Raw genomic sequence first — 14,408 nt, 5'->3', positions numbered from 1 at the left:
GGCTCGAGCTCGAGCTTGATTAACTTATGAGAGCTCGAGCTCGGCTTGTTAGTAGTTTCTCAAGCTCGAGCTCGGCTCGTTTATTATCTATTAGTTAATATATTAAATAAAAGTAATATAAATGATAGGTTCGTGAGCTCAATAAGTGAAGTTCTGGCTCGTGCCTGTCTACTAAACAAGTTTATAAATTATATGGGGTAAATATTATTAAATATTAATAAAAATCAATATCATACTAATTACTAAGGCTCGAAGATCCTGACGAGCTTCACAAGTTAGGCTCGAGCTCGGGCTCGATAAATAAACGAGCTTTATTTCGGGTTCGGGCTCAATAAGACTCGGCTCGTTTCGAGCTTTTCCCAAGCTGATCTAGAGTAGCTCGCGAGCCGTTCGACTCATTTACACCCCTGTTTTTAATATGTTACTTTTTGGCTTGTTAAAATCTATCTATTTTGTATTTGCGCAAATATTTTCAATGAATCACTTATTTGCTTGTTAATAATCATTACAAACGAACAATAAAAAGGATTTTATTCATTAAATCTCAACAACTATTTAAAAATCTAATTATTATTTGAAAACTTTATGAAGTTTGTAAGAATTAAAAATAAAAATAAGAAAAATATGGTGAAGAAGATCCATGATTTTATTGTCAGTTGTGTTACTTGTTTCTGCAGACTAATCATTCATTTGCAGACAACATTTAAGTACCCCTCCATCCCCAGTCCTATAAACCATCATTTTTAACCTTTCCTTTTTCATTTTGTTTTCATCTTAATAATAAAAAAATATTTGACTTGCAGAAGCCATTATTCACATAAAAATAAGGGATAAAATAAAAAAATAAACTCAGTTTACAATACTTTTATACATAACTGCAGTGTAGGAGTTTTAGCGAAAACTCAGTGTAGGTCGGAATCTCAAAATTCAAATTGGTGGGGGTGGATTTTTAAAAATACAATATTTTACACTAGATAAAAATTTCAGAAATATTCGGTAAACTTAACAATGTGAGCGAAAAATCGGTGGGGTTCGTCAATGCATAACCGGTTAAATAAAGTAGATTTGATGGGTCAAATTATTAGTTAAATAATTCAAAACTAGATTTACGACCCGCCGCAATGCGGCGGGGATCCTTTAGTTATAACTAAGTCGATTTAAGACGCGCACGTTATGTTGAACCTGTCAAACGGGAAAAAATAGACGATGTAAAAATATTCACCCACACACGCACGTTGCGTCATGTTAACTCGTAAAATTTAGAACGAAACGTAAAAACGTTAAACTAAAGATGCACGTTCCGATGTGTTAAGTCACAAAGTTTAGAACGAAGCATAAAGCGAAAAATTTGCGGAAAACAAAAACTATAAAGGACCAAAGCTGAAAGTAAAAAAAAGTTGTGAGGATAGATTGCAAAAGATAAAAAGTTTTGTGTTAAAAGTAAAAAAACAAATAGTATTGGGTTAAAAGTAATTCATGAAATACTTTCGGGTGAAAAGTAAAAAAATCAATTTTTTTAAAAACCCCCCAAAAGCCAAGGTTTTAACAACAATATGCATAACCATTTTTTGTTTGAAAAAACCCACCAAAGCCAAGATTACCACACATAAGTAAAAAAAATCAAAGTGGTTAAATTGCAAAAGATGGAAACTTTTGAATTAGAAGTGAAAAATCAAATTAATCAAACGGGTTAAATTGTATAAGATAGAAACTTTTGAATTAGAAGTGAAAAATCAAATTAATCAAAAGGGTTAAATTACCAAAGATTAAAACTTTAAACTTAAATTGTCAAAGATTAAAACTTTAGGGTTAAAAAGGAAACAAAGATTAAACTTTAAACTTAAATTGTTAAAGATTAAAACTTTAGGGTTAAAAAGGAAAGTTGTAGTTTTTTTTTTTTTTTTTGAAAAACTCACTAAGCACATGTTACAACACATGTATGCATATTCAACTTGCTTATTTATAAAGTTTAAAACTTTAAACTTAAATTGTCAAAGATTAAAACTTTAGGGGTAAAAAGGAAACAAAGATTAAACTTTAAACTTAAATTGTTAAAGATTAAAACTTTAGGGTTAAAAAGAAAAGTTCTAGTTTTTTTTTTGAAAAACACCCCAACCACAAGTTACAACCAAGGTAAACCTAAACTTGTTGTTTATATGGTTTTAATTTAATATCATGTGGTAGATATTTAAAAAGTTATGTTGAGCTGGTAACTACTGTTTCTAAAAACAAAAATGAAATCAGTGTTGGCTAAATCCAAGTTCTAAACTTTCGGTCAAACCATTAAACCCGGTTTCTAAAAAGATTACGATAGACAAAACTATATAAATCTTGAACGTTTGTTTTGTTGATCGGTGAATGTGGACACTTTTGTGATAAGAGGGTAATCAGTCCTGAGAATTGGCATGTCTTTCCTAGTGGAGACACAGGTTCGATTTCCGTTTAGGCTGAGAATTTGGTTCAACGGTGAATTGGCATGTCTTTCTTAGTGGAGACACATGTTCGATTCCCGCTTAGGCCATTTTCGATGACAAATCAGGGCTTTAATCTCGGGTTCGGGCCGTGGGTTTACGGATTTCATCTGGTTCCCGCGCATCAGGAGGAGAACACGGTCTCATGGCGGTCGAGGAGTCGACCTTGGACATAGCCCCGAGCAGGAGGTGTACACGTAAGATTCTTTGGTGTTAAAAAAAAGTGTAATCATGGTAAAAATGAAAATTCCAAAAAAGTAAGAAATTTGTTTTAAGATAAACTAATCTAAAAACTTTTAATAGAAGGTCATTCATTTGTTCAAGATAACTTAAAGTTTAAAGATATATGTGTTATATGGATAACATAATTAAATAAATAATATCTTATCATCATTACATACGTAAACTGATAGTACATCAAATATTTAAATCACTTTCTGATGCAATAACTAATACACTAGTATGTTCAACAGTATATTTCTTTATAACAATTTTAAATCACTTTCTGATGCAATAACTAATACACTATTTCTTTATAACAATATGTCAGTATCCTTGATTATAAGTAGGCATCGTATAATATTTCATGGTATCGATTTATACTTTATTACAAGTATTGTCAACAATTAAAATCATGGTAATAACTAAACATAAAAGGTAAGAATTTTATAACTAAAATAGCCATTTGATTTTAAGTTTAAAATTTATTACTAAAGCAACTATGTTATATTTTTGGACATATATAAGAAGGAGAAAGTGAATATGAAGCTGTCACACGCCTAATTTTAGATGTAAACGCTCAAAATTATGTTATTTTGATTAAAATCCTAAAACAACGTAGTTTTGAGGGTTTTACATCTAAACTTAGATGTGTGACAGCCTCATATTCATTTTCTCCTTTTTTATTTATACAGAATCTACGTCTTCATTTTACATTTTTACCAAGATGAACCCAAAACACCATTTCAATCCAAACAATTCATTCTACCAAAATCATTCATTCAACCTAAACGACCCCAAGTAATTTGTCCAAAACCTTTCGACCCTAGCATATGTTACCGCCCCCAAATGGAACCAAACCAAAACCAACCAATGTAAACTCTCGGCAATTAGAACCAAAATCTTTCCAATGTCAACCAATCTCCACCACCCAAAGCCGATTTCGTTCTCAAAACAAAACCCGAAACTGATATTGTTCATGAAACACAACCAAAAACCACAAAATCGAAACACGAAAAGAAACAAGCTACAATATTAAGAAGGGAGCGCGGAGGACTCAAAGATTGGTAATAACTTTCTTAAACTTTTTATGTGCAGTTTTTTATTTTTATTTTTAGAGTTTAATTTTTGAAAACGTATTCATGAAAATATTCATAATACAATGGACCAGGGAGAATACCGTACCTCAGACATGATTACATCCAAATTGAGGGACATTCCTCTAAAAGTTGGAAAGTTTAACGAGATCTACAACAAGAATTTTATCAACTGACAAAGTGGTACAAGTGACACCAATATTCTTATGGACTCGTGTTATGAATATAAAAAGAGAGATTAGTTCGTTGGTTACCCTTATAAAAGTTTGAGAGGTTGTGAGAAATTGTACGAAGTGGGCGAATGTCCTATTGATGGGTCAATCATCAAAATGGACAAAAACATCATCGTCCTACGAATATACTAGCCAAAATTAGTTCGGATGTCCGTTGTCAAATTAACCTCAACGAAACAAATGATGAGTTTGAAGCCCAAGAGGAACCGATTCACCTGTCTGGTGGAACAACAAAGGGAAACGAGCAACATCCTCTAACAAACTCGGCTTCAAACAAAGTTTAGATAATATAATCGAGACAATGCAACTATTTAACGAGCTATCGTGGGTAAAGCTTGAGGTGAAAAGAAAAAAAAACATATTAACTCGCATATGATACTTCTTTGGGCTAACATCTATAATTTGTCGGGATGGGATTGTGAAAATGCCGAGAAGATGAAATAAGAAATTAGTAACAATACGACATGTGATATTTGGTTTTAAACAGGTATTAATTTAAAAATAACTTAAAAAAACATATACGTATAAAAATAGTTAATGGCAATGATTAATTAAGAGTTAAAAAATTGTCACACATTCACATGACCATTACATACCTCAATGAGTGTGTGAAGGGTGTTATCACTCCTACCTATGTATGTGTAACGCCTACATAACAACACTTTATTTTTATTTTTACATGCCAGACATTACAAGCGATCTCATATTTATATTGTTTTCTTAATGAGACTTCAAAGTAACTATTTTGAAAACCGTGTTATATTCTTATGTTCATGTTCATGGGTGGACATACTTCAATATTAGGGGTAGTATTGTGACCCCTCAACTTTTATGACGTAGTGTAAATTTATTTTATTTTTTTACATTTTGTGCTTTGTTACCCTTGAAAAAAAATTACATTATTTTTAGATTATTTTAAGCCACCCCTAAAAGAATTGGGATTTTTAAAAAAGCACAAAGGCAAACTTATGATTAAAAGCCCACTAATAAATGGTTAAAAGACCACTATCATTAAAACTTAATAGCCCACATGCTTGGTTAAAGGCCCTGATGATTTGTGTTTGATTTTGACCAGAACAAACAACAGGGGCTTAGTGACCTCACCTCAGGCCGGCTCTCACCTCCGCCTCCCACTGCTGATTGTCGAACGCCTCCAAATCTCCATTATAATTTGCAAAGAGGGTATGTACACTTGATTACATGCAAATTCTAATTTTAAATTCTAATTGATTTGCTTCATGTACATATTGTTCCTACAAAAGTTACTTGGCTTAAGTAACAACACTTCAATTCACACAAATAGTTGATTTTCAAACCCATAACTTTATAGTAGATTGATCAACACACCAATGATGAAAAGCATGCCATGTATCAACTCAACTTATTATCCATCCAATTAATCTTATTGTAATCATCTTCTAAAGTTACTCACATGTTATATCAAACACAAAATCTCAAATTCAAATTGTAATCGAACACCTAGAATGCATATAAACACTAAAAACATCGAATCTTTTATAGACACGCGTATGTAAAGTTAGATAGGTTCATTCATCATAAGGCTGATCAAATCTTCTATGACAAAGGTATAATTAAATGTTAATTAACATCCCCCGTTTCATTAGCATTTAACTATAAACTCCTAATTATAAACACAAATCAATGATATATATATATATAGAGAGAGAGATTGAGGGTAAGAATAGTGTAAAAAGGGCCTAAAGTGTGAGAAATGTATTATAACAATATATATAATACTATATAACACCATATAAACATCGTATAACAATATGTAACACCATATAATACCATATAACACTATGTAACACTATATAACATTATATAACAAATATAACACTATACATCTATCATAGACATGCTATCAGACAACCTATAGTGTTATATTTGTTATATAATGATATATAGTGTTATATGGTATTATATGGTGTTACATATTGTTATACGGTGTTTATATGGTGTTATATAGTATTACATATAGTGTTATAATACACTTCTCACACTTTGAGCACTTTTTACAGGATTCTCTACCTATATATACAAGGGCGCAGCATGTAAGGGGCGGGGAGGGGGCGTCCGCCCCCCCGAACTTTTCGGTTAGTAGTGTTACGTATGTGTTTTTCGTATAGAAATTTTTAGGGATATACGTTTTCACCCCCCCCCCCCCCCCCGAATTTAAAAAAAAATTATGTATATACGTGTTCGACCCCCTCGGTTTTATAAATTTTTTTTTTGTATATACGTATTCGACCCCCGGTTTTCTATTATGTAGCCCAAATAAAATACTTAATTAGCCCAAATCAATTTATTATACACCAAAATCATACAAGCCCAAAATAAAAGCCCACCATCCAAAAAAAAAAAAAAAAACCCAAATTCAGTCCTGGTGGAATACGAGCATAACCAGTCGCACGCACAGAACAGAAGGGGGAAAGAAACCCCAAATCGCTGCTGACCTGCTGTTGTTGTTCGAGTCCGAGGGACAGAACTATAATTCTTCATCCAAGTGAACCGGGTACCTCACCTTCCTCATCTTTTTAATGTTTTGGTGTCTTTGTTCAATTGTTTGTTAAACAATGTTTAACTTTTAATGTTTGAGAACATTTTTTATTTGATATTAGCGTTTGACCCGACCCGAATCGAATCACCGACGTCCGACCCGAACATAGAAAATTTTTTTTAGGTCCGGTGCCTTCCGCCCCGCCAAACTTTTTTTCCAAGCTTCGCCACTATATATATATATATATATATATATATATATATATATATATATATATATATATATATATATATATATATATAGCTAAACAAGGATTGAGCTTAAAGCATAAAATAGTTTTATTAAATTGTTGCAAACGACACCCGATACATTTTAGCTTTATAAGAATATATGCAATATAGTTAGGATGTTCATAAACTGTTAAGACCAATCAAACTGTCTAAAACAAAATACGACAACTAATTTGAAATACATACAGTTCCTCCTAGAGATGAATATGATCGGGTGGTTCTGCTGATGACACGATGATACTATAGTTGTACGTCAGTGATCCAAATTTGCCGTTAAAAAAACATATATTGTTGAAATTTTGCCATTTAACATTATATTTAATCTTTTCTCTCTTAAAAATGTTGTATTATGTGTATCATGAAAAGGTTGTCTTTTTGAGGAAAGGTTTGAGTTATTCCTGCTGAATGTCGTCTGAGAAAAAAACATGATTTAAGAAAAATGATTTACAAGAATACAAAATGAAATTTTATTTTTTATATCTCTTAGCTTTAAGTTTTTCAATTCATGACATACACCATCATGTTAATAATTCCAAAATCTTAACAAGTAAGAAAACACAATCAAAGCAAGCAAAACATTAAAATAGAAGCAATAATAATCATAAACCATAAAACTTTCCTAATAACCAATATATAAAATAGTAAACCTTACATTAATACTAAATTCCAATTTGACCCCCCTAACATCCCTATCTACGCAAACTAATACCATCCTTTTTGACACCTAATGCCCTTCCCATACCCAACAAAACCAAAACAAATGGGGGTTAACAAAAGGTGATATTTGTCTTTTTGGTCATTTCACACCCTTAATTGTTCCTAGAACTAGAAGACCCAAGATTGAGGTCAGTGAAAGTAGTAGGGGCATTATTGACATTTTGCCCACCCATAGTTAGCCTCTGCTTCAGCTGTGAAAGCAATTGTTGATTTTCTTGATTTAAAAGCTGTGCTTTCTTCCTCAGTTTTTCATTCTCTTGCATGATCATACAGTTCTCAATGTACAGCTTTGAGTTCAACCTCTCCATTTTCTTGATTTTAAAACCTGTAATTAACCACAAAATTTTAAAAAGATTTAATCAGATGGTTAAATAAACAAAACCCAAATATATTATTATTTTTTTTAAAATCAAACTATTTTTAGACCCAAAAAATTCAAATTCAAGAAATGAGAAAACAGAGCACATAACCCTGCAATCTAACCAAAAATTGTAACTTTTTTCACTCAATCGATTAAATAAATAAAACCCACTTCGAAACATTTAAAAAATTTAAAGTCAAGCGATTTTTACACCTAAGAATTTGAAATTCAAGAAAATGAGAAAACAGATCATAACAAAAATGGGGTTTAAAAATTGTAACTTTTTTCACTTAATCTATTAAATAAATAAATTACAGGTTAAATCTTTAAAAACTATTAGAATCAGACCATTTTTTAGACCACAAATTATCATATTCAAGAAAATGAGAAAACAGAGGACAATAGAAAACAGTGTTTAAACCTGCAATCAAACCGAAAATTGTAATAATTATAAAAAAAACTGCTTAAAATAAACAAAACCCACGTCAAATCTTTGAAAGTGATCAAAGATCAGACAATGTTTCACACCTAACAAACTGAAAAATACAAGAATGTGAAAAAAAAAAAAAAAAACAGAGCATAACTAAAATGGTGGAATAAAGAAAACAGACCAAAAACAGGGGAAGTGAGAAATCTGTAAAATAAAAAAGAATGATGATGGATTGAGGATTTGGGATTTGATTTATAGAATGGTATCTCCAAATACAAACTCAACTATAATTAACTTTTGTGCTTTTTTACCAACAAGCAAAGAATAAAGAGAAACAAAACTACTGTAACTATACGTATATGTTGTGTAAGTATATGTGAGTATGTGTGTGTTTCATGTGTGAATCTTTTATGAATAGTGCGTGTAGCTTTTCAAGAAAGATCACCTCTGAATAAGAAGAAGAAGAAAGGGTTGTAAGGAAGACTGACTCTGTTTTTATGAGTTTTGAAGAAATAACAGAAATGTATATATAGGTGGAAAATGGGGGGGGGGGGTAGGGTGGGGTGGAAAATGTATGTATAATGATAATGGAGATTTGAAAGGATGTGAAGAGAAGGGAAGAAGACGGCTTGTAAGGGAAAGGATTTAATGTGCTTCTTCTTCCACAATCATGATGATTATCAGATTTTTGGTTTTCATTACGTCATGTGAATGATGGGGTCTCAAGTAGGGGTATTTTCGGTATTACCTTAGTAAAAATAATAATAAATTATTTGAAAGTAAAAGAAAATACCATCATAATCATTAGAGGGGTAAAGGAGTAACCTGTGCCTGGGTCAGTGTTTTTAAAACTGGTTTAAACGAGCCAGTAGTAGTGTACATTCGGTTGAACCATCTGATACATTTGTTTAACTAATGTTTTAAAATTCGATTTTTATATGACAAACATTTTAATCGGGTGTATCGGATGGTTCAACCGGGTATACCGGGCGATTCAACCGATACCAACGATCGGTTTAAACCGATTTTTAAAACATTGGGTTAAATCGTTTCTGAGCCCAATCAAATACGGTATGAAAGCGGGATTTTAAAACATTGGGCCGAGTCTATACTCAAATTGTTTAGTTTAACATAGTTCAAGCTTGGTTTTAGCTGTTTTTTATGTCTTTGTTTGTCAGGAGCCTAAGTTTGACTTATTAATAATCTACTAACTTTATGCTTGACTCATGTATCTTATGTTAAATATTTGATTATTTTATTAAGGGTTATTGGATTTTATTACCTTTAACTATTGGTAATTGGACGTTATCACCTCCAACTATTACTTTGACGTCCATCGCCCCCAACTTAACACTAAGTGTGATCTGTCACCAGATCACTAACTTTTGATCCTGTTACTATACTTTTGGGGGTGTCCTAAGATCACTAAAACCTTCCCAAGATCCTTATGACACCCCAAAAAGTGTAGTAACAGGATCAAAAGTTAGTGATCAGATAACGATGTGGTGACAGAACACACTAAGTGTCAAGTTGGGGTGACGGGTGTCAAAGTGGTAGTTGAAGGTGACAGCGGCCAATAGCCAATAGTTGAGGTTGATAAAATCTAATAACCCTTTTATTAATGGGGTGATGGTCCATTGATGAAGTCATTAAAAATCTTGGGAGAGAGAGGTCCTAGGCTCAAGTTCTACAGACGGAACAAATAAAAGAAATTGGCCGTTCAAAAAAAAAAATTATTTGATTATTTTATTCATATTCAGTTTATGAGAGTCTAAACTAGGTTTTATCTTAAAGCTCGAATTTGGCTTGTTTGCTTGTGTTTAGATGTGTCATCATAAACTCAAGTTCGTATTTTTTTTCTCTCCCTCCCTTCCCGGCGACGCCTCAACTTTCCGGCTGTTGTTCAAGCCTCGTATAACAGCCTGAGATTGATCTTTCGGACTTCTTCCTGAAGATCATATCGAGTTTGTTAGCGGTGCTTGCACTCGGCTGGCCTTGTGGTGTCGTTTCGTTTCTCCTCCCTCCGGCGACCGGCGACGAACCGTCTTCTCCGGCTACTGTCCAGGCCTCGTATAACAGCCGGTGATTGACCTTGCAGGCCTCTTTCCTGCTGGTCATAACGAGTTTGTTAGCGAAGCGTGCACACGGCTGGAACAGTGGTGTCGCTCCGTCTTCCCTCCCCCCCCCACCCACAACCTCCCTCATCAGAAACAATGGAAGAAGAACAGCCATGGAACCAAGCAATCGGGAAAAGGAAGCAAAAGAGAAATCAGAGACGCACAAAAAAGCTACATTTCGAGTTTGAAAACGCTACCACGTTCTTCGTTTCAAATCTCCCCGGGTACTGCACCAGGGAAGAACTTTGGCAAGAGTTTCGGGTCTTTGGTAACCTAAAGGACGTATTCATCCCAAGGAAGTTTGATAAAGGGGGAAGCCGGTTTGCTTTTGTAAGATATGAAGATGTGAAAAATTCGGGCAAACTACTTGAAGTGCTAAACAAAATCAAAATAAAAAATGCAAAGCTATTGGTAGACATGGCCAGGTTCAGGAGAGATGGGTTGCCATTCTCCTCTGATAAACATGAAGGAAGCAAACCACCACCAGCAAATACGTCATTCCAACGGGAAACATACACGAAAACAAACCAGTGTTTCATGGAGCATGGGGGCACCAGATCCTACTCGGATGTTGTAACGGGCGGTAGATCCGGAAAACAGAAAGTGGTTGAATTTCATGGATATAATTCAAAAACAATTCGTGCATGGGAAGGAACAGCGCTTATGGTGGAAGCCAAAAGCTTTGAGATCCTTTGTAATATGAATGACATTATTGGTAATATGTACCAGTTTCTATCCGGGATGAGGTACATTGGAGGTCTTCGGGTTCTACTGACCTTCAATCTCCAAAAACATTGTGAAGCTTTTCTCAATCATTATCAAGAACAGCAGTCCAAATGGTTCTCTTCGATTAGGCCATGGTTGGGCAACGAAGGCTTCGTTGATCGCATCGCATGGTTACGTATTGAGGGGGTACCAATTCATGCATGGGACAAAGATACCTTTGACATGATTGCAAGAACTTTCGGTGTCGTAATCTCTCCTTCTGGAGCAACGGTCAAGGACTGCAATCTTTCGTATGAAATGGTTGGCATTCTCGTTAACTCAGGAAGAGAGGTAAAAGAAGAAATGGAGATCACATGGAATGGAGATGTGCATAAAATTTGGATTTCTGAAGTATTGAGAGATTGGATCCCAGATTTTCTCATCGGCAGCTCCGGGATTCCGAAACGCTCACTCGAAAAAGAAGGAAACAACGCCATGCCGGAAACGGTGGTGCACGGGACCCCGGCTACCGGAAAGGCAAACACCGGTGTCAACGAAGAGACGGGAGAGGGAAGGTCTTTTCCGGAATGTGAACAATCAAACACGGACGGCGGCACGTGCAATAATAATATATTTAATGCCTCGGAACCTTCTCTTGACACTACTACCCAAGATGATAATCCCAACATTCCAACTGACAAGGAAGGACATAATCATGCTGGATTTAATGCTGGTGGGGCCCCACATGCAAAACCATCTGTCACTAAACCCCGTAAGCCTAATTCTGGGCTGCGCCATTCCAGGCCCAATGGCTCCTCCAGTGGGCCTCCTGTTAGTCCAAGGCAACCGGCGTGCAAGAGACCTAGACATATGGATCCAGAACCCAACTCCTCACCCTTCTTTTTCCCCCTTCCTCCATACCCTGATAATCTCCGCCCCATGGTTGCTCCCCCCTTACCTCCTTCTTACCCTTGTGAACCTGAACCTTGCACCTCCAATAACGATGAAGCAAACCCTACAAAAGACACCAGTGGGGTTCGTGAAAATGACAATCGCATCTTGAACAGCTCTATCGGCAACCTCGTTGACGAAGTCCTCGCTACTATTAAAATAGGGAGCATTACGGGTATGGAAGTCGAAAATAACTCAGCTCACATCGACAAATTGATCAGGGGTGATGGTGAATTCAGTGGTAATCAATGAATTACATGACTATTAATATCAGGGGTGTTGGCAATGCCGACAAAGCAGTATGGATTAAAAAACTTAAACAGGAAAACGGTATTAACTTCATAGCCATCCAAGAAACGATGATTGCGGATAGCTCAAGGATTAACTTTACAAATTTCTGGGGTAACTCACCCATTGAATCAGATTGGGTTAATTCGGAAGGAAGATCAGGGGGGATTGCTTGTATCTGGGACCCGGCAGTCTTTACGAAGAATGAATCGACCAAGCACAGACATTTTCTCCATCTCAACGGGACAATTAGGGGATACGAGGAAAAAGTGAACATACTAAATGTCTATGCCCCTCAATCGGCCCAAGCAAAAAGATCTCTATGGGATATTATCAAGGAGCTCATGGCCAACAATGAAGGTATGTGGATTATTCTTGGCGACTTCAACCAAGTTAGATCTCCTGATGAAAAAAGGAACTGCCACTTCGACCCATGCTCAGCTTCGGATTTCAACTCCTTTATTCATGAGGCAGATCTTTCGGAATATGCTATGAACGGGTCGAAATTTACCCGTTGGCTTGACGGGGGCAGAAAACTTAGCAAGCTAGATCGTATGCTGGTGTGTAATACCTTCTTGAATCTTTGGCCTACCGCTACACTTCGTGCCCTTCCAAGGAACCTCTCTGACCACTGCCCGGTCATTTTGATTACCACCCCATATGATTTTGGCCATATACCCTTCAAATTCTTCAACACATGGCTCTCCAAGCCTGGGTTTGACGATGTTGTCCGTTTGGCCGTGGCCAATCTCACTATGGAGGGGCCACCCGATGTTATTCTCGCTGGGAAGCTTAAATGCATAAAACAGGCCATCAAGGCCTGGCACAAAATCAGCAAAAGAAATGAAGACGCTGCCCTTCAATCCTCCTTAGATGTCTTAAAGAATCTCGATACTATCTGTGAGCTTCGTGATCTTTCGGATAGCGAAGTAACTGATTATGCTCATCATAAACATATAGTAGCTGGAATTCGGAAAGACAAAAAAAAACGAACTCAAACAGAAGTCTCGGGTGAAATGGGCCATTGATGGCGATGAGAACTCGGCTTTCTTCCATGGTTACATTAACTGCAGGGTTTCGAAAAGCCGTATAAACGGATTAACGATAAACGATGAATGGTGCACGGATCCCACAAAAATAAAAGAGGAAGTTCGCCTCCTTTTCGAGAACAAATTCTTGGAGCCGAACAACCACAGACCAAGATTCACCTGTCATCACATTAAAAAACTTTCGAATGAACAAGGTACCTCTCTAATCTCTCCCTTCACATTTGAAGAAGTCAAAGCTGCCGTTTGGGATTGTGGCGGGGATAAAGCACCGGGTCCCGATGGGTTTAATTTCACCTTCATCAAGCAATATTGGGACTTGTTCGGGGAAGACTTCTTCAGAATTATGACAAGGTTTCACTCCTTCGGAGTCATTTCTAAAGGATGTAGCTCGTCTTTTATTACCCTTATCCCCAAGGTTGATGATCCAACCAGTCTAAACGACTTCCGGCCTATTAGCTTGATTGGTTGTATCAGCAAGGTCATCTCAAAGGTCCTCGCCAACCGTCTAAAACGGGTAATTAACTCGGTCATATCGGAAGAACAATCTGCCTATCTCTCGGATAGGAATATTTTAGACGGGCCTCTCATCACAAACGAGATTATCTCATGGGTCAAGAAAAGGAAATCAAAGGCTTTTTTCTTCAAAATAGATTTTGAAAAAGCCTTTGACACTATTAGCTGGAACTTTATTGATAGGGTCTTCCAACAAATGAACTTCCCTCTCATATGGCGACAGTGGATCAAAGGAATACTCGAGTCCTCCCGAGCCTCGGTTCTTGTCAACGGATCACCAACACAGGAATTTCAATGCTTCAGGGGGGTTCGACAAGGAGATCCTCTCTCTCCTTTCATCTTTATCCTTGCCATGGAAGCTCTATCCAGCTTTATGTCAAGTGCAACATCTGCGGGTCTTGTTAACGGCATCCCGTTGCCGAATGAAGGTCCGGTTATATCACATCTAA

The 14,408-nt window shown here is 36.0% G+C and overlaps 1 protein-coding gene across 3 annotated transcripts; it reads right to left on the bottom strand.

Annotated features, from left to right (window-relative positions):
* Positions 1-7,421: 7,421 nt before the first annotated feature.
* On the bottom strand, positions 7,422-8,906 carry LOC110906770 (protein LITTLE ZIPPER 3). Of its 3 annotated transcripts, none has more exons than XM_022151848.2 (2): positions 8,782-8,906; positions 7,422-7,870 (listed from the first exon to the last, which is right to left on the bottom strand). In XM_022151848.2, the coding sequence occupies exon 2, from the start codon at positions 7,851-7,853 to the stop codon at positions 7,638-7,640; it is 216 nt and encodes a 71-aa protein (XP_022007540.1). In that variant the 5' UTR covers positions 7,854-7,870; positions 8,782-8,906; the 3' UTR covers positions 7,422-7,637. The 3 variants fall into 3 exon arrangements, with proteins under 3 accessions (XP_022007540.1, XP_022007542.1, XP_022007547.1); XM_022151850.1 differs by having other exon boundaries at positions 7,422-7,874; positions 8,792-8,890; XM_022151855.2 differs by lacking the exon at positions 8,782-8,906 and adding an exon at positions 8,518-8,602.
* Between the last annotated feature and the right edge of the window lie 5,502 nt (positions 8,907-14,408).

Source organism: Helianthus annuus, chromosome 2 (genome assembly GCF_002127325.2).
Source record: "Helianthus annuus cultivar XRQ/B chromosome 2, HanXRQr2.0-SUNRISE, whole genome shotgun sequence".
NCBI lineage: Eukaryota > Viridiplantae > Streptophyta > Magnoliopsida > Asterales > Asteraceae > Helianthus > Helianthus annuus.
This window is presented reverse-complemented; position numbering and strand designations above follow the sequence as displayed.

Bases quoted from the DNA above. Each gene is read 5' to 3' on its own strand.
- LOC110906770 (XM_022151848.2), bottom strand. From the start codon at position 7,853: ATGGAGAGGTTGAACTCAAAGCTGTACATTGAGAACTGTATGATCATG.